This window comes from Bufo gargarizans, chromosome 3, assembly GCF_014858855.1.
Source record: "Bufo gargarizans isolate SCDJY-AF-19 chromosome 3, ASM1485885v1, whole genome shotgun sequence".
NCBI lineage: Eukaryota > Metazoa > Chordata > Amphibia > Anura > Bufonidae > Bufo > Bufo gargarizans.
The window spans coordinates 188,850,247-188,871,497 of record NC_058082.1 but is presented as its reverse complement, the minus strand read 5'-3'; the positions used below and the strand labels follow the sequence as shown (position 1 = coordinate 188,871,497).

Genomic DNA, 21,251 nt, shown 5'->3' with positions numbered 1-21,251 from the left:
TGTGATCCGTCCACACCACAAAAAATGAGGAAAAAAAGGAATTGTTGGTCCAGCTTGTATTCGTGGTAATCCAAAGCTTTATTCAATATTCAGTAAAATCCAGGTACAGGAATGCAGGTCTACATGTTTCAGGCACAATAAAATCCTAGCCCTTACTTATGACATTTTCCAGTACACTGCAGGAAGTTTTTATAGAGAGGAAAAACTTCCTGCAGTGTACTGGAAAATGTCATGAGTAAGGGCTAGGATTTTATTGTGCCTGAAACATGTAGACCTGCATTCCTGTACCTGGATTTTACTGAATATTGAATAAAGCTTTGGATTACCACGAATACAAGCGGGACCAACAATTCCCCTTTTTTTCCTCATATCTATATTTCTCCTACTTCGGGTGAAGGAGCCGGTCCGCGCTATATCAGTGGAATCCTTGGCAGGTGAGAGCTGCTCAAACTCCTGATTTTCACACCACAAAAAATAGAACAAGTTCTATTTTTATGCGGCGCAGAGGCACGGGCAGAAAACCCATAATGCTTCCATGGGGTTCCGTGCCTCCGTTCCGCACCACACCTTCCGGATTGCCGACCCATTCAAGTGAATGCGTCTGCATCCGTGATGCAGTGAGCACATGGCCGGTGCCCGCACATTGCGGACCTGCCGTTTGTGGACCGCCATAAGGGTTCACGCCTGGCAACGGCCATGTGCTACATACGTCCATCAAGTTCAGCCTGTTATCCTGCAAGTTGATCCACAGAAAGACAAAAAAAACTACAAGGTGAAATTCCTTCCAATCAGGCATCAGAATAACTCCTTGGATCACGGACCCCTCTCTAGTAGCTATAGCCTGTAATATTATTACACTCCAGAAATACATCCAGGCCCCTCTTGAACTCTTTTATTGTACTCACCATCACCACCTCCTCAGGCAGAGAGTTCGATAGTCTCACTGCTCTTACCATAAAGAATCCTCTTCTATGTTTGTGTACAAACCTTCTTTCCTCCAGACGCAGAGGATGTCCCCTCGTCACAGTCACCGTCCTGGGGATAAATAGATGATGGAAGAGATATCTGTACTGACCCCTGATATATTTATACATAGTAATTAGATCTCCCCTCAGTCATCTTTTTTTTAAACTGAATAGCGCTACTTTTACATTAGCATTTTTTCGAGATCCGTCATGGATCTGCAAAAACACTTCCGTTACAGTAATACAACCTCATGCATCCGTCATGAATGGATCCGGTTTATTATGTTTTCTATAGCCATGACTAGGGTTGAGCGAACCCGTGGAAGTTCGCGTTTGCTGGGTATTTAAGTCAATGGGGACCCGAATTTCAATTTATTATTTTCCCGTGTTGAGCGCAGTGACATCACCGCAGGTCCTTCTATCTTCATTCAGCAGGACCTGCGGTGACGTCACCTGGTAAGCGCGGTGATGTCACCGCAGGTCCTTTTGCAGGTCCTGAAGAAAAGAAGATACCGGCTGCGTGATCAAGTGGATGAGGAGTTTATTTTTAACCCCTCAGTAGACATTTTATTTAGCGTTCTGTTTTAGGCCTCTTTCACACTTGCGTTTTCCGGATCCGGCGTGTACTCCACTTGCCGGAATTACACGCCGGATCCGGAAAAACGCAAGTGAACTGAAAGCATTTAAAGACGGATCCGTCTTCAAAATGCGTTCAGTGTTACTATGGCAGCCAGGACGCTATTAAAGTCCTGGTTGCCATAGTAGTAGTGGGGAGCGGGGTAGCAGTATACTTACCATCCGTGCGGCTCCCGGGGCACTTCAGAATGACGTCAGAGCGCCCCATGCGCATGGATGACGTGCCATGCGATCACGTGATCCATGCGCTTGGGGCGGCCTGACGTCACTCTGGAGCGCCCCGGGAGCCGCACGGACGGTAAGTATACTGCTACCCCGCTCCCCACTACACTTTACCATGGCTGCCAGGACTTTAGCGTCCCGGCAGCCATGGTAACCATTCAGAAAAATCTAAACGTCGGATCCGGCAATGCGCCGAAATGACGTTTAGCTTAAGGCCGGATCAATGCCTTTCAATGGGCATTAATTCCGGATCCGGCCTTGCGGCATGCTGCGGTATTTTCTCCGGCCAAAAAACGTTCCGGTCCTGAACTGAAGACATCCTGATGCATCCTGAACGGATTTCTCTCCATTCAGAATGCATTAGGATAAAACTGATCATGATTCTTCCGGCATAGAGCCCCGACGACGGAACTCTATGCCGGAAGAAAAGAACACAGTTGTGAAAGAGCCCTTAATAATGCTATTAACTAGGGGTGCACCGAAATTCCGGCGGCCGAAAATGCACCTAATCCATTTCGGCCGATATTGATACATATCGGCAGAAAATAGCGGGGAGGGACTGGGAGGAGGAGCTGGGGACCGGTGCGTTCACTGTGCTCCGGCCCCCAGCTCCAGTAGTTATAAAATGTGTACAATTAATAAGGATTCTATTCATGAGGCCCCCTCTGCAGTAGAACATTCAATACAGCCACATCCTACTCACAGGGCTGTCATAATGCTGGCCGGCCGGGCAGAGGAGCGGCAGCGTCACGACTGACGTCATGTGCCCGGCCTACTTTCTGAATGAAGGAGGCGGCGCAGGCATGTGACATCAGTCGTGACACTGCCGCTCGTCTGCCCGGCCGGCCAGCATTAAGATAACAGCCCTGTGAGTAGGATGTGGCTATATTGAATGTTCTACTGCAGAGGGGGCCTCATGAATAGAATCCTTATTAATTGTACACATTTTATAACTACTGGAGCTGGGGGCCGGAGAACAGTGAACGCACCGGCCCCCAGCTCCTCCTCCCAGTCCCTCCCCGCTATTTTCTATTAATTGTACACATTTTATAACTAGTCTGTACTGGAGCGGCAATAGGGGGGGGGGGGGTCTGTGGATGGCACTGTTATGGGGTGGGTGGGGGTCTGTGGATGGCACTGTTATGAGGTGGGGGGGTCTGTGGATGGCACTGTTATGGGGTGGGTGGGGGTCTGTGGATGACACTGTTATGGGGTGGGTGGGGGTCTGTGGATGGCACTGTTATGGGGTGGGTGGGTAATATGATTTATTAAATTCATGAAAAAGAATTATTAATAAAATCATAAAAAAAAAAAAGTATTTTAAAAGTATTTGGGCAAAAAGGCAGTTTCGGTTTAGGGGCATCCTGAATTTTCGGTTTCGGACCAGAATTTTCATTTCGGTGCCCCCCTACTATTAACACCCGAACACCGAACCCGAACTTCAGTGAAAAAGTCCGGGTTCGGCTCTGGATACCCAAACTCGCAGAGTTCGGTACGAACCCGAACTTTGCAGTTCGGGTTCGCTCAACTCTAGCCATGAGGGATCTGTCTTGAACACCATTGAATGTCAATGGGGGATGGATCAGTTTCCTATTGTGTCAGAGAAAACGGATCCGTCCCCATTGACTTGCATTGTGTGTCATGATCCATCTTGTTCCACACCACAGGGCGGACAGAAAAACGCTGCAGGCTGTGTTTTGGTGTGCGCCTCTAGAGTGGAATGGTGACTGAATGGAGGCAAACTGATGCATTCTGAGCGGATCCTTTTCCATGCAGAATGCATTAGGGCAAAACTGATCAGTTTTGGACCGCTTGCAAGCAGGGCCGTCTTTACCAAGGGGCAAAAAGGGCAGCTGCCCCGGGCCCAGTTGCTCCTAGGGGGCCCAAGGCAGCTGCCTCTTGAGCCCTGCTAGCCACTGCCCCGGGTGTCAGGCTGTCAGCTACACAGGGGGTGCTGCCATGCCTGCCAGCACTGAGTCCAGGCATCGTACTGTTAGAGCTGTGAATGTGATCTTGGACCTTAGATGACATCATCACCATGTGACCAGTAACCTAGCGATATTACTGGTCACATGGCTAGGAGGTCATCACAGGTCCTAGCAGGAGTGTTGCAGAAGTTAAGTGTGGAGCTTTTTTGTGTGAAGATTGCATCAGAAAAAGGTGACAGGGGCTGTCATGTTAATATACTGTAAACTACTGTATGTATAGTGGGGTGCTGTATACTGTGTGGGGGGCTATATACTGTGTGGGACTGTATACTGTGGGGGGAGCTGTATACTGTGTGGTGGGCTGTATACTGTGTTGGGGGGCCTGTATAGTGTGGGGGGGGGCTGTATACTGTGTGGTGGGCTGTATACTGTGTGGGGGTCTGTATACTGTGTGGGGGTCTGTATATTGTGGAGTGCTATACTGCTGTACTGTATACTGTGGGGGTCTGTATACTGTGGGTGCTGTATAGTGTGGAGTGCTATACTGCTGCACTGTATAGTGTGGGGGGCTGTATCGTGTATAGTTTGGGGTGCTGTATACGGTGAGGTGTTGTATACTGTGGGGTGCTGTATACTGTGGGCTGCTATACTATATACTGTGGTGTACTGTATAGTGTGTGGTGCTGTATACTATAGGGTGCTATACTGCATACTGTGGGGTGCACTGTAACACTAGGGTGAGCCGAGCCCCGGTCTCCTTCCTGCAGAGCGGTGCCCACTTCCAGCCTGAGCCCAGCTGCCCAGAGCACTGATCCTGAGCCGCTGGAGTCTTCAGAACTGGAACTATTTACAGTCATTCACTGGACTCTACCAGATGTGTGGATGTTTTGTGTGTGTGTTGTGGTGGAGGGCGTGATTGCCTGCTAAGGTGTGGGAAGGCGGGATCCAGGGGGCCCAAGTAAATTTTTGCCCAGGGTCCAATCAATATTAAAGACGGCCCTGCTTGTGAGAGGCCATGATGGAACTCAGATACGGAAAGCTGTCCACTAAAATTCCTCGGTCCTTTTCCATGTCAGTGTTACCCAGTGTTTTACCATTTAGTATGTACTGGTGACTTGCATTATTCCTTCCCATGTGCATAATCTTACATTTGTCAGTGTTAAAACTCATCTGCCACTTCTCTTCCCAATAGTCCAAACTATACTGTCCTCTGTAGTATATACCTCTAAGGGCTGGGATTGGTTACGTTGTCATAACAACCTATCACTGCACAAGAGGGGCTTCTAGAATAATGTAACCCCTCTGTAAGGCCCAAGTCTAGCCAGGAACAGCATTCACATTGTTATGCTGTGGTCAGCTGCAGTGTGTGATTTTTGCTGTGACTATCACATGCAATATTCCCAAGATCCTAGCTACTATTACTCTCCCTTTCCTCCATTCACCCCTATGGCCAGTGAGGGGGAAGAGCACCTTACATCCCTCTTGGCTACTTCCTCCAGTGATGATGGACCCTCAAGCAGGCGCCCTAGGATAACAGCTGAGGCAGCGATGCCAATGTGGTTCGTGGTGAGCTCAGGAATCCCAGCTGATTCTACAGGCCTCACAAACAACTTGATGTTTTTTACATTTCTGTTTACGTTTTGTACATTTTACAGTGGTCCAAACTAATGGATATGTGCAGCAATTTATTGGCCAACATCCAACGTCTTGCACTGTTTCCTTAGTGCAACTGCACCACCCAGGTCTTGCACTTCGTTACCTCATTGCACAGCACCACCTACTGTTGCCTCAGTGCACAGCATCACCCAGGTCTTGTCTTGCACCATGTTGGTTTTGCATCCTATGTCCGACTCTGGCGCCTCAGCGCACAGCGCCTCCCGGGTCTCGCTCTGGCGCCTCAGCGCACAGCGCCTCCCGGGTCTCGCTCTGGCGCCTCAGCGCACAGCGCCTCCCGGGTCTCGCTCTGGCGCCTCAGCGCACAGCGCCTCCCGGGTCTCGCTCTGGCGCCTCCCGGGTCTCGCTCTGGCGCCTCAGCGCACAGCGCCTCCCGGGTCTCGCTCTGGCGCCTCAGCGCACAGCACCTCCCAGGTCTGGCGCCTCAGCGCACAGCACCTCCCAGGTCTGGCGCCTCAGCGCACAGCACCTCCCAGGTCTGGCGCCTCAGCGCACAGCACCTCCCAGGTCTGGCGCCTCAGCGCACAGCACCTCCCAGGTCTGGCGCCTCAGCGCACAGCACCTCCTTGCTCCGTTTCCTCAGCGCACAGCACCTCCTTGCTCCATTTCCTCAGTGCACAACACCTCCTGGGTCTTGCTCAGTTTCCTCAGTGCACAACACCTCCTGGGTCTTGCTCAGTTTCCTCAGTGCACAACACCTCCCGGGTCTTGCTCATTTCCTCAGTGCACAGCACCTCCGGCTGGGTCTTGCTCCGTTTCCTCAATGCACAACACCTCCTAGGTCTGGTACCTCAGTGCACAGCACCTGCTCCTAGGTCTGGTGCCTCAGTGTACAGCACTTCCTAGGTCTGGTACCTCAGTGCACAGCACCTGCTCCTAGGTCTGGTGCCTCAGTGTACAGCACTTCCTAGGTCTGGTGCCTCAGTGCACAGCACCTCCTAGGTCTGGTGCCTCAGTGCACAGCACCTGCTCCTAGGTCTGGTGCCTCAGTGTACAGCACCTCCTAGGTCTGCCGCCTCAATGCACAGCCCCTCCCGGGTCTTTCTCCGTTTCCTCAGTGCACAGCACCAGCCCTCATGCCGTTCGTGTTCCCGCCATAGACCAGACGGCCCCCAGGATGTACGTGTCACAGTCCCCCAGCAGCTCAGCATCAGCCGAGTAACGGGTTCTGGAGGCTGACAGCTGCCGCACGCTCATTGGCTACAGAGAAGAGGATAGCGGCTCGTCGCAGCCAATGAGATAGCGCGGCATGACGTCACGCAGCCAGGGTCTTTCACCACTGCCTGGGGAACCCGGAAGCGGCTTCTGAGTGCGGGGATATCAGAGCGGAGACAGCGCTGGTGCAGGGGCCCTACTCTTTGCCGGCCCTGTGTGTCTCTGCCCGGGGTATCTCCACGGAAGTAGCCGGCTGCCACTGCTGCTTTTCTCATTGATCCCAGTGTAGTCAGTGGCTGCAATGAGTTCCCTGCACACAGTCTGCCTCCTCCTCTGTGCCCTCTCCTGCCTCAGTGCCCAGGCTGCAGCCAAAGGAGTGACAACAAGCTTAGCTGCCAAGTGGCCAGAGAGCCCCCTGTTACTGGAGGCCAGGTGTGGTAACCAGAGGCACATGTCCCATACTAGCCGCTGTCAGGGTGGGGGTACACCTTAGAGTAATGTCTGCAGATGTAGCAGAGCTGGGACTGCGGTAGTTTACATTGATAGGTTTTCACGTTTGTCAAGAAGCCAATGGTTGTGTTCGGTTCTCCGATTATTGCATAGAATGAGCGCGAAAACAACCGCCATCGTTTCAGTGTAGTAGTTGATTACACCCATAGCGTCTGCCGCTTTATCCAGATTGAAAGCGATGTGCCAGGGCGGGCACAAGCCAGACTGCCGTCTTTTCCAGTTTATCTGTTGTATATTTCCAGGGAACCATATTATTTGTTAGTCTGCTGGTTTGCTAAGCGACGCCATTTTCATTTTCTGTCCATTTCAGTGAATTCATTGCCGAAGAGGGAAATGACAAGTTCTGGCAGTTTTTGGGGACTGTGCAGGAGGTAACCATCTATAAGAACAAGGGTAAGTGACGCATTATCAGTTCACTCATTTATGTACAGCTTCTGACAAAGTCAGTGCACCCCTCACATTGTTGTCAATATTGTATTATATCTTTTCCTGGGACAACACTGAAGATCTGACACGGTGATACAATGTACAGTAGTCAGTGTACGGCTCGTATAGCAGTGTAAACTAAAGTGTGGCCACCGTTATTTTCCAGCACTGTCTTAAAGCAGTTGTCTCATCATGGACAATGGGGGCATGTCGCTAGGATATGCCCCCATTGTCTTATAGGTGCGGGTCCCACTGCCGGGACCCGCACCTATATCGAGACCGGCGCACTACACATGTGCAGCCGCCCTCCATTCATTTTCTACGGGGCCGGCGAAAATAGCCGAGCGATGGCTCGGCTATTTACTTCTGCTCCATAGAAATGAATGGGAGTTGGGACTGCGCATCCATGGTAATCTCCCATTCACTTCTATGGGGAGAGCACTTGGTGGTGGCCAGACCGGAGTCCTCTAGCCACCACCTTGGGGGGTTCCTTTCTCGATATAGGTGCGGGTTCCAGTGGTGGGACCCGCACCTATAAGACAATAAGGGCATATCCTATGAGACCCCATGAGACTAAGTATACATTGAAGCGCTTCAAGTCGACCAGAAGTTGTGGGATCGGTTTCTAAAATTGGTAGGAAAAAACCTAAAATCAACAGCCGCAGTGACATCTGACCTGCTTGCTTGATTGAGCACCTGTGCAGGAACCAAACTATACAAAACCACTGAGACGGCACTCCTACAATTGATTACCACAGATCCCTGAACCTACCTCCTGGAAGCTACTTCTCAGCCTGTAAGCGTACTACACGTGGGACGCCACGTTAATCGCAGCACAGCCGGCACAAACCTACAGAACTGTAAGTAAAACTAGTGCCGAATGAGTGTACATACAGGCAGAGCCATTTGATACACTGCTAATTTGTAGCAAAAGAAATGTGAGTGACCGAACTACAAGTCCTCACTCCGATCACATTGAAACTAATCTGTGAACTCTGTTATTCAAATCCTGATCACTACGGACTGTGTCTAAACAGCTTGGATATCAGGTCCACTGGACAAATAACAAAATACGGACACACAAAGGAACAAAAACGTGAGACTCTATTAGGACACCTCTTCCCTAGGATCGGTTATATGATTTTGCATTTTAGTGTTGCATTTTATTGATTCTTGCAATCTTATCCATTTTAGAGCAATTATAAGTCTATATAGCATGCAAATGTATGTCTAATAATATTTTATGTATCATTATATATTTTTTCTGGTATAAATAAATCAAATTTGCTGTCTACAACACTCTCCTATGTGTTTTTGAATGTAGGTGTGCCCTACTACTTTTTATTTATACTTTTATTTATTATTATTGTTATTATTTTTTGTCTCATTTGGGGACCTCACCTTTCAGGGTCTGATCCCTTTTAGGGTACATGCACACGCTTAGGACTGAAATCCGCAGGTGTTCGCAGGCAAATCTGTGCGGTCTAATCTGCATCTATTGGTGCGGATTTGCGTGCGGATTTTCCGCATGCGGATTTTCCTAAGTGAATAAATAAAATCCGGTCAGGAAAAATTTATTAAATTGACTAAATTGGATTTTGCTCTCCCTATTGATGTTAATGGAGAAAATCTGTATGATATCCGGTCAGAAAAAATAAAAATAAACTGCATCTTGTACATGAGAATTTCAAATTTTCATAAAATACAACGTCCATGACCTATGGTTCGGATTTTCCACACGCGAACCTGATTGTGTGCATTTAGCCTTAAAATGCAGTATAATACATGCTGTGTTTGGAACTGTCAGTTTTACACTGACATTTTTCTTATGAGACCCAGCCTGGGTGCTGGTCCTCACCTGTTTCTGTACATGGCAGGACCGGCTGCCTCATGCTGCCATAGTAGTTAATGGGATGAGAGGAAGCCCAATCCCCCTAGATGTGGCGGTCAGCATCAGAGTTTTCCGCAGTGCTGGCGAATACAGCAGGGGCCAGACCGTTGGTAACAGCTATACCCCTGACATTGATCAAGCAAGCGCAGCTCCCTGTATGGTAAAGGTATGGAAGGAGTTAATAGAAATGACCATTCTTTTTGACAATGTGGACCAGAATAGGACATGGGCTATAATTTGCGAAATGGCCACACAGATCCGCAAAATGTGAGTGGGTCAGTATGCTGTCTGATAGCACATGGATGAACAATACGGTCATGTGCATAAGCCCATATATTTATCTTTCTATATACAGTACAGACCAAAGGTTTGGACACACCTTCTCATTCAAAGAGTTTTCTTTATTTTCATGACTATGAAAATTGTAGATTCACACTGAAGGCATCAAAACTATGAATTATATACATAACAAAAAAGTGTGAAACATCTGAAAATATGTCATATTCTAGGTTCTTCAAAGTAGCCACCTTTTGCTTTGATTACTACTTTGCACACTCTTGGCATTCTCTTGATGAGCTTCAAGAGGTAGTCACCTGAAATGGTCTTCCAACAGTCTTGAAGGAGTTCACAGAGATGCTTAGCACTTGTTGGCCCTTTTGCCTTCACTCTGCGGTCCAGCTCACCCCAAACCATCTCGATTGGGTTCAGGTCCGGTGACTGTGGAGGCCAGGTCATCTGGCGCAGCACCCCATCACTCTCCTTCATGGTCAAATAGCCCTTACACAGCCTGGAGGTGTGTTTGGGGTCATTGTCCTGTTGAAAAATAAATGATGGTCCAACTAAACGCAAACCGGATGGAATAGCATGCCGCTGCAAGATGCTGTGGTAGCCATGCTGGTTCAGTATGCCTTCAATTTTGAATAAATCCCCAACAGTGTCACCAACAAAGCACCCCCACACCATCACACCTCCTCCTCCATGCTTCACTGTGGGAACCAGACATGTAGAGTCCATCCATTCACCTTTTCTGCGTCGCACAAAGACACTGTGGTTGGAACCAAAGATCTCAAATTTGGACTCATCAGACCAAAGCACAGATTTCCACTGGTTTAATGTCCATTCCTTGTGTTCTTTAGCCCAAACAAGTCTCTTCTGCTTGTTGCCTGTCCTTAGCAGTGGTCTAGCAGATATTCTACCATGAAGGCCTGATTCACACAGTCTCCTCTTAACAGTTGTTCTAGAAATGTGTCTGCTGCTAGAACTCTGTGTGGCATTGGCCTGGTCTCTAATCTGAGCTGCTGTTAACCTGCGATTTCTGAGGCTGGTGACTCGGATGAACTTATCCTCCGCAGCAGAGGTGACTCTTGGTCTTCCTTTCCTGGGGCGGTCCGCATGTGAGCCAGTTTCTTTGTAGCGCTTGATGGTTTTTGTAACTGCATATGGGGACACTTTCAAAGTTTTCCCAATTTTTCGGACTGACTGACCTTCATTTCTTAAAGTAATGATGGCAACTCGTTTTTCTTTACTTAGCTGCTTTTTTTCTTGCCATAATACAAATTCTAACAGTCTATTCCGTAATAGTAGGACTATCAGCTGTGTATCCACCTGACTTCTCCACAACGCAACTGATGGTCCCAACCCCATTTATAAGGCAAGAAATCCCACTTATTAAACCTGACAGGGCACACCTGTGAAGTGAAAACCATTTCAGGTGACTACCTCTTGAAGCTCATCAAGAGAATGCCAAGAGTGTGCAAAGCAGTAATCAAAGCAAAAGGTGGCTACTTTGAAGAACCTAGAATATGACATGTTTTCAGTTGTTTCACACTTTTTTGTTAGATATATAATAACACATGTGTTAATTCATAGATTTGATGCCTTCAGTATGAATCTATAATTTTCATAGTCATGAAAATAAAGAAAACTCTTTGAATGAGAAGGTGTGTCCAAACTTTTGGTCTGTACTGTATCTATTGCATGGATATATAGCGCTATATATTACATAGACTATATACATGTATGTACATTTATTACTTCCATTATATAAAGTGATATGTAGTGCCCACTGGTGCACCCATACACAATATAATGCCTCCTTAGTGCCACCACACACAGTAGAATGCCCCCCTTGTGCCCCCTCACAATAGGGCTGTCATGCTGCATCCTTAGTGTTCCCCCTTACAACAGTGAAGACTGTACTGTTAATGAAATAGAAAAAAAATGATACTCGCCTAACCCTCTTTCCCTGGTAAATGAAGCACATCTTGGTGTTCCTCAAAGCAGGCGTGATGTTCCCAGCGGAGCACGCACAATGATGTCACTTCATCACGCCTGCTGTTGCGGAGAGCACTGGCCAGGATGGTGATACAGAGAGCTGTCTCCTCCTTGCTTCACTATTGCACTGTCCCTGTGTCTCTTTAGGACAAGACAATTGAAAGTGGGACATGCCTTAGCCCTCCCGGGACCATGGGAGGCCTGCTAAAATCATCAATATAGGATAAGGGATAAGCGGACAACCCTTTATTTTTTAATTTTTTTTTCCAGTTTACATATACTTTAAAGTACTTCATAATTTATACTTTTTTTTGCGTGTAAATATAGAAATAGCTATTTTTAAGAGAATTTTTTTTCTTTATGGTTTATACTGTACATATTTCATACTTACATGGCACGCACTGCTGTCAGCGCATGCCATGTTCTTCTCAACAGCACAGGGGAGAAGGAGGCAGTTCCTCCCCCCTGTACCGCTGCTGCTGCTGCCACCAATGGGCTGATAGAAGCAAGGAGGAGGGGAGGGGCTGTGGCCACTGCGCCACCAATGAATATTGTTTATGCTTAATACAAACGCAGATTGCAGGTGCCGGCCATATCCGGCACCCAGCCTCTATGACCGCGTGCTGCGATCCGCCTCTATTAGCCCCTCAGGTGTGCAGTGCACCGTACCCAGTGCCCCCCCCCCCCCCCCAGTATTATAAAGCAGAATCATTGGTGGCGCAGTGCTCCCCCAACCCCCCCCCTTCCCCAAGTATTATTATCATTGGTGGCAGTGGCAGTTCCGATCGGAGCCCCAGCAGTGTTAGCCTGGGGCTCCGATCGGTTACCATGGCAGCCAGGACGCTATTGAAGCCCTGGCTGCCATAGTCTGCTCCATGCTGCTGTGTGCACAAAGCACAGAGCAGCAGGGAGAATGTGAAGCCCCTAAGTAAAAAGTAAAAAAAAAACAAACACCAAAATATTAAGTTGAAATCATCCCCTTGCCCAAAATATATAAACAATGAAAAAAATTACATATCGCCACGCCCGAAAAAGTGCGAACTATTAAAATATTTAAAAATATCTCCTATGCGGTGAACGCTGTAACAGGGGGGAAAAAAAACTTGCAATTTGCCATTTTTTTAGTCACCTTGTCCCGAAAAAAATTAGGTTAGGACTGTTCTATTATGGTCCAGACGTTCCATAAAATCTGGAACGCACACAGCTTTTTTGGTGTTTTATTTTTTTCACGTGGTATAGAGTATCACAATACTTTTTTATGGTATCGAAATCGAGTCAAAATTTTGGTATCATGACAACCCTAGGTAAGACGTGTTTTATTTATGAATTTTTTTATTTTTTTAGAACTTTACCGTAATTATTTGTATTTTAGATTTGGCAACTAAAAATTTAAATTTTTACATTTTTCAGGTTAGGAGCCAATGGCTCCTTGATACTTTATTTAGTCTGGAGCCCTGCTAGCAGTGAAATTACTGAGCTTACAGTCCTGGGCTCCATTGTAGGTCCCCAAGGCTGACTGAAGAGAGTCTACCCAAGTTCTGATCAGATCACAGGGACCCAATGAGAGGAGGAAATCCTGATTGATTATGCTGGGGTCACAAACTGTGGCAATCAAAGGGTTGTCAGATAGGATTGGAGCTACCTCTGATCCTCACTGTAGAGCAGAAGGCTGCTCTAAGAACCAGAGCTGTTAGTTACAGTTCTTAGAGCAGAAGTGCTCAGTAAAGTGGTCATCTCCCTATAAATCCGCAATGACAAGACATTGAGTAGTCCTTAAAGGGGTTGTCTCGCCTCATCATGTCCCATTTATTATGAGTATAATGTTATTTTAAGTCCTTTACTAATGTGTATAGTCTTCAATAATGCTTGTGGTACCCATCATGTTCTATTTTCCATGCTTTGATACACTGCTCGTCTCTAGGGGTTACTTGGCGCTTGTGTACTACATGTAAAACGGCCGACCTTTGTGATAACCAGGAATCGCAGAAGCGAGTGCACATATGGGCCAGCACGTTTGTGTTATCTCCTGTCCCCGGCCTCCTTGTATTTCTTCATGCCTTAGCTACTGCACCCAACCTTGTCTTCCTACAGAACAGCTCCAGGGCATGCACTACAGCCTTGGAGCTTTTCTATACAGCTATACCACTGGAGAATAAAGTATCACAGGTTAAATAGCCACGGACCTGTAATACGGATGCCTGCTTTCATCTTGTGAAAGCTTCAGGGCAAAAGGTCTGCTCTGCCGAAGCTGCTACAGTAATGAACTTGCAGCCTTGGGACCATGGTAGCTTGCACACCTTTGCAATTGGTCAAGCAAAGAGGCCCTGTCCCCTTCAGCTCTAAAACAGTACCTTTAAGGGGTTAACTATTATTTTATTGATTGAGTAGTAGATGTTTGGAACTAACTTCCAGCAGATGTGGTTGGAATGAAACATTTCTGGGATAGAGAGATATCTGTTCTAAGATAAAGGTAAAAAGGAAATCGTTCTTCTATGTTGCTGTGTTATAAAGTTTGGCTTTACAGCTTTTTGTTTAATAGACATTGCTTCTCATTTATGTTTCCATCTTTCTTTCAGATTCGGAATATTCCTATTACAGCTTGATATTGAAAAAAGCTGGTCAGTTTCTCTCCGACCTGCAAATCGGTTTGCTGAAATTTGCATTTTCTATAAGGGCATATTCTCCCACTGTGCAGATGTTCCAGCAGGTACTTACCACTTCTTATTGCGCAGAATGTGGGAATTATCACATGTGATATTGTTTCTTACCAATGACGTGACGCTTTTACGTGCTAGTCACATGTGAATCTTCTGCTTTGATTTAATTCAGTGTCGTGTAGATCCCTTGTACATGCCATGAATATATGTCACATACTTTTGGGTTTAGCCCACTTTCTATCCCTTTTTTTTTTTTTTTTTTTTGTGTCCCTTGTCCTTGTCACATTTCCTTGTAGCTGTAAGCATACTGTAGAGGAACAGAAGCCTCGTATTTAGCACAGTACAACCTTGCACTCATTAATTAGCAATGATACAACAACAAAGAATTATAAGGTTATTGTTGGAATGTGAATAGGTGTATTATCTAAGCAGAGTACACTCATTTGTTTCCTGGTTGTATGTGATATAAAGCATTTTTCCCAACGCCTCCACAGCGCCATGGACTACGAGGAGATTACCCTGCTTCCCTAAGGAAAGGAAACAACGTGGAGATCTTTAATTAGCCCCCTCCCCTTACCTTCTCCAGTTGTTTTCTGTCCCTCTGGGATGGTGTGGAGATCTCATGTAGGTTTGTACCTATGGATTCTTGTCAGGACGTCCAGCCTGTTCTTCTCCTGTTTTAAAAAGAAGGCTGGGTAGTAAGCGGGGCTTGCGGTGCAGCCCTTCCTACTCTTAGGCATAAGTCCTCTGGTGGAGGTGGCCCCCTGGCAGCGTCCGTGCAAAATATCGTGAGAGGACGCCGGGTCATGTGAGTGGAGGCAGACGGGATCTCGTGGGCTCGAGATCTCAGGGAGCGCTACTGGGCCAGCATTTCCCCCTAGGCAACAAGCTGTTTAAAAACTGGAGGGAGATTTTCTGGCCAACGTCTCCTCTTGGCTTCAGGATGTCAGGTCCAAGTGAGTCAGACGCAATGCGAAAGTCTGCAAACCTGATGAAAGCCCTCAGCTCAGGAGTCCTCCTCACTTGTATGTGGTGATGCCTTTCTTTTTCTCACTTATTGAAGGTGATTTCATTTAATACACCAGTAGGTGGTGGGGTTTCCTCTTGAAATTGATTCTGCTGCTTCCTCCTGATTATATGTTTGGTATACCGTTAGGTCAGGGATACTCAAAAGGCTGTTGAAGGACCTCGGCGCACTAAAAAGTGTTCCATATGCAAGAAAAGTCTACCTCCTGGACATAAGAAGCCTCTTTGCTCCAAATGTCTGGATCAACTAATTTCTGAAGAGTCGTCATCTCTATTAGACAATATCCGATCTATAATCAAGGAGGAAGTAAGCAGCGCAGTGGATTGCAAGATGGCATCGATGTGTCAAAAACCTTCCACCTCTACTACTGTGTTATCCACTCCCTCTGAAATACAGTAGACCATCAAGACAAGGATTTTGATGAAGGGGAATTAATCTCAGGTTCTGACTCTGATTCCTCTGAAGATGAGAGGCCATCCTCTCTGCTCTATTGGGGGAACTGATGCTTTGCTAAAGACTATCAGAGCGACCTTAAATTTAGAGCATTCTAAGAAGCCTAAGTCAATCCAGGACCTTATGTTTAAAGGACTGGGGGGAAAGAAAAAAAGTGTTCCCTCTCCATTCTAATATAACAAAACTTATAAAGAAAGAGTGGGCGGACCCCGAGAAAAAAAACAGGGGTCTCCAGAATTTTCAAGACAAAATATCCTTTTCAGAAGAAGATGCCACCCTCTGGGATAAATGCCCTAAGGTAGATGCATATGTGGCAAAAATAACAAAACAATCTGCCCTTCCCTTTGAGGATGTCGGTCTCCTTTGAGATCCGATGGATAAAAAGAGTGAAGTTCAAGATCTATGTCCATCTGGATCAGTCAGATGGAGGAGCATTTAGTAGCAGGAACCCCAAGAGAGAAGATATTATCGCGTCCCTACCTATGTTAAAACAAGCAGCAAATTTCCTGGCAGACACCTCTGATAGATCTAAAGCCACTAGGTAGTCACTAGTGTAACTTAATTATAATGTAATCGCAGAGTACGTTCACCAGTGTAAACGTAACCTTTACTGATGATCATTAAAAATCACCTAATTTGTGCCCTTTAAAAAGCAATTAACAATGAGGCTGGGCAGGACAAGGAAAATTGACTCGCCCTCACACTTCCCCTATCAAGCTATAGGCCCTACATAGCAAAACAGAATGGCTGCCCAATAGGGGCAATACCGTGTCAGGAACCTCCTAATAGGCTCTATATGTCCCTGACAAGGGATAGATGCACCACCCGAGAAGAGACCTAATATTACTACAGTCCAGTAGTAATGTCATAAGTCAATGCATGTATCAGAAACTAATAAAGTTAGAACAAAAATAATCGCACATAATACATATATGCTCCCAAATGAACCAGTGGCGTCCAGGTTTTGATCACCAGTGGAAAAGAAAGAAGCACATACCATATGTCCCAGGAATGCAAACTTTGTCCTGACGTGTTTCTCTGAACCGTTCTCTGGGGTCAGTTCATCAGGGGACCACATATAACAAAAAACAAGAATGGAGGCAATAATATGTGTGCAAATCAGATTATATTCTTGTAGTAATACCCAAATGATAATGGTAAATCTCGTGGCCATAAAGACAGACAGACAATTCCCACATACAGTATTTGGGACCAAGTATAATGCATCTGCATCACATACCAAATGTCCACAGTGCTGCTACCACACATCATTTAAATACTGATAATCAAAGTATGGCTTTCAATAAAAACGAAATAACAGCAGGATAAGCCAGTCAACAAGACAGTTGCTATGACAGAAAGGGGAGGATAATAGAGGGTCTCAATTTTCAGACTCTGGTGGACAATGGGTATACTACAGGGAGTGCAGAATTATTAGGCAAATGAGTATTTTGACCACATCATCCTCTTTATGCATGTTGTCTTACTCCAAGCTGTATAGGCTCGAAAGCCTACTACCAATTAAGCATATTAGGTGATGTGCATCTCTGTAATGAGAAGGGGTGAAAATCCCTAATGATACGATTTATTTTTTCGCGGTACACACAACTTTAGATTTTATAAGGTCTCATGAGATACAGTATTAGTGATTGGTGCACTAAGTATTGTTGTGAGAACTTGCCACTCCAGTACAGGCCCCAAAAATTAGTCAGTAGGCATTAACCTGACAGCACACAACTTTGTAGGATTCTGTGGCTGGAGGTCCATTAAGCAGTCACAGGATAAAAATGTAACTGTAGGTCAGTACAGGCCCCAAAAATTAGCCAATAGGCATTCACCTGACAGCAAAGAACTTTGGATTCTGTGGCTGGAGGTACATTAGGCGGTCACAGGATAAATGTGTAACTGTAGGCCAGTACAGGCCCCAAATACAGGGAGTGCAGAATTATTAGGCAAATGAGTATTTTGACCACATCATCCTCTTTATGCATGTTGTCTTACTCCAAGCTGTATAGGCTCAAAAGCCTACTACCAATTAAGCATATTAGGTGATGTGCATCTCTGTAATGAGAAGGGGTGTGGTCTAATGACATCAACACCCTATATCAGGTGTGCATAATTATTAGGCAACTTCCTTTCCTTTGGCAAAATGGGTCAAAAGAAGGACTTGACAGGCTCAGAAAAGTCAAAAATAGTGAGATATCTTGCAGAGGGATGCAGCACTCTTAAAATTGCAAAGCTTCTGAAGCATGATCATCGAACAATCAAGCGTTTTATTCAAAATAGTCAACAGGGTCGCAAGAAGCGTGTGGAAAAACCAAGGCGCAAAATAACTGCCCATGAACTGAGAAAAGTCAAGCGTGCAGCTGCCAAGATGCCACTTGCCACCAGTTTGGCCATATTTCAGAGCTGCAACATCACTGGAGTGCCCAAAAGCACAAGGTGTGCAATACTCAGAGACATGGCCAAGGTAAGAAAGGCTGAAAGACGACCACCACTGAACAAGACACACAAGCTGAAACGTCAAGACTGGGCCAAGAAATATCAGACGCCAGCAAGGTGGAGGTGGAGTACTGGTTTGGGCTGGTATCATCAAAGATGAGCTTGTGGGGCCTTTTCGGGTTGAGGATGGAGTCAAGCTCAACTCCCAGTCCTACTGCCAGTTTCTGGAAGACACCTTCTTCAAGCAGTGGTACAGGAAGAAGTCTGCATCCTTCAAGAAAAACATGATTTTCATGCAGGACAATGCTCCATCACACGCGTCCAAGTACTCCACAGCGTGGCTGGCAAGAAAGGCAGGGGTCGAGTGGAGGGGGAACGGCGTTCCTGCACTTTTTTCATGGCAGGAACGCCGTTCCCTTTCAGCCTCAAGCCAGGAGAACACAGCTGAATCAGATTCACAGGGGGAGACGGAGCGCACTGTGCAGGGCAGGTTAAGGGAGGAGGGGCGGCTTCAGTTGAGAGGAAGCTGTCTGTGCGGTGCCGCTGCCTGCGACTCCTCTCATGGCGCCCCGCCCCCTAATGACATCATCTCCTTCACTACGAGATCATTTAGAATGTCTTTTAGAAAAGTTTGTCCTGGGATTCGAACTCACGACCTCTACACATCAGAGGAAGGCATTTACCCTCACAGCCATGAAAGCCGTCTAGGTAAATGCTTAAAAAAAAAAATATAAGACTTCTAATTATACCTAGTGTACTGATATCTAGTGTACAACCATACACATGACAGCTGCCCACTGTGTATGGATGTAGCAGAGCTGGGTGTGTTGGGGCAGCTGTCATGTGTATGGTTGTACACTAGATATCAGTACACTAGGTATAAGTAGAAGTCTTATTTTTTTTTTTTTTTAAGCAACTACCTCAACAGCTTTTATGGCTGTGAGGGTAAATGCCTTGCCTGTAATGTGTAGAGGTCATGAGTTCGAATCCCAGGACAAACTTTTCTAAAAGTGTTTTTTTTTTTTTATAAGACTTCTACTGATACCTAGTTTACTGATACCAAGTGTACAACCATACACATGACAGCTGCCCACTGTGTATGGATGTAGCAGGGCTGGGTGTGTTGGGGCAGCTGTCATATGTATGGTTGTACACTAGGTATCAGTACACTAGGTATAAGTAGAAGTCTTAGTTTTTTTTTTTTTTAAGCAACTACCTCAACAGCTTTTATGGCTGTGAGGGTAAATGCCTTGCCTGTAATGTGTAGAGGTCATGAGTTCGAATCCCAGGACAAACTTTTCTAAAAGTGTTTTTTTTTTTTTTTTATAAGACTTCTACTGATACCTAGTTTACTGATACCAAGTGTACAACCATACACATGACAGCTGCCCACTGTGTATGGATGTAGCAGAGCTGGGTGTGTTGGGGCAGCTGTCATGTGTATGGTTGTACACTAGGTATCAGTACACTAGGTATAAGTAGAAGTCTTAGTTTTTTTTTTTTAAGCAACTACCTCAACAGCTTTTATGGCTGTGAGGGTAAATGCCTTGCCTGTAATGTGTAGAGGTCATGAGTTCGAATCCCAGGACAAACTAAAAGTGTTTTTTTTTTCTTTTTCTGATACTTCTACTGATACCTTGTGTACTGATACCTAGTGTACAACCATACACATGACAGCTGCCCCAACACACCCAGCTCTGCTACATCCATACACAGTGGGCAAAGTTACCTACAGTAGAAGTCTTATATATATATTTTTTTTAAGTAGCAAGCTAGACAGCTTTCATAGCTGTGAGGGCATATGCCTTGCTTCTGCTGTGTAGAGGTCATGAGATCGAATCCCAGGACAAACTTTTCTAAAAGTGCTATTTTTTTAATTTATTTTTTAGTCCGCAGCGACACAAATTACAGCATGCTAGATTTTCTGTGCTTTTTTATTTTTTGGAGGGGGGGGGGGGGTTGCAGTGGATCTTGGGTGAGTTCCCACACTTTTTTTCCCAGGACTTGACCCCTGAAGAAAGGGTATAATAGAAGAAAATCTAATGACATGGCCTCCTTGTTCACCTGATCTGAACCCCATTGAGAACCTGTGGTCCATCATCAAATGTGAGATTTACAAGGAGGGAAAACAGTACACCTCTCCGAACAGTGTCTGGGAGGCTGTGGTTGCTGCTGCACGCAATGTTGATGGTGAACAGATCAAAACACTGACAGAATCCATGGATGGCAGGCTTTTGAGTGTCCTTGCAAAGAAAGGTGGCTATATTGGTCACTGATTTGTTTTTGTTTTTGAATGTCAGAAATGTATATTTATGAATGTTGAGATGTTATATTGGTTTCACTGGTAAAAAGAAATAATTGAAATGGGTATATATTTGTTTTTAGTTAAGTTGACTAATAATTATGTACAGTAATAGTCACCTGCACACACAGATATCCCCCTAAAATAGCTAAAACTAAAAACAAACTAAAAACTACTTCCAAAAATATTCAGCTTTGATATTAATGAGTTTTTTGGGTTCATTGAGAACATGGTTGTTGTTCAATAATAAAATTAATCCTCAAAAATACAACTTGCCTAATAATTCTGCACTCCCTGTATACCCGTTCTTTTGCTTACTGCAATGCTGAGGGTGTAATATATCTATGTAAATGCACGTGCAATTTGATGTATGTAGGTAAAACGTGCCGTGCATTCAAGAGACGGATTTTGGAACATGTGGGGGATGTGAGAAACAATTATGATAATACTTTCTCCAGACTTGTGTCTTAGAGACTATCAGGACAGGTATTAGAGGTGGAGATCTTGACACCATTTTGAAACAGAAAGAAGCTAGATGGACATATAGGCTGAACACCATTACCCCTTGTGGTATTAATGAATATATTGATTTTGAATGCTTTATTTAAATAGTTATGTGTTTTGGACTGGTCCGTCAGTTATTATTGCATCTATGGGTGAGGTAGGGTGCTATTTATAATTTAAATTTT

At 45.6% G+C, this 21,251-nt stretch overlaps 1 protein-coding gene across 3 annotated transcripts in view; it reads left to right on the top strand.

Annotated features, from left to right (window-relative positions):
* Positions 1-6,702: 6,702 nt before the first annotated feature.
* Positions 6,703-21,251, top strand: part of UGGT2 (UDP-glucose glycoprotein glucosyltransferase 2) — a 421,287-nt gene continuing 406,738 nt past the window's right edge. For all 3 annotated transcript variants that reach the window (XM_044284938.1, XM_044284937.1, XM_044284939.1), the window contains exons 1-3: positions 6,703-7,012; positions 7,401-7,483; positions 14,258-14,388. In XM_044284938.1, coding sequence (XP_044140873.1) covers positions 6,882-7,012; positions 7,401-7,483; positions 14,258-14,388 — 345 coding nt within the window. In that variant the 5' untranslated portion in view covers positions 6,703-6,881. The remainder of the gene's footprint in view (positions 7,013-7,400; positions 7,484-14,257; positions 14,389-21,251) is intronic.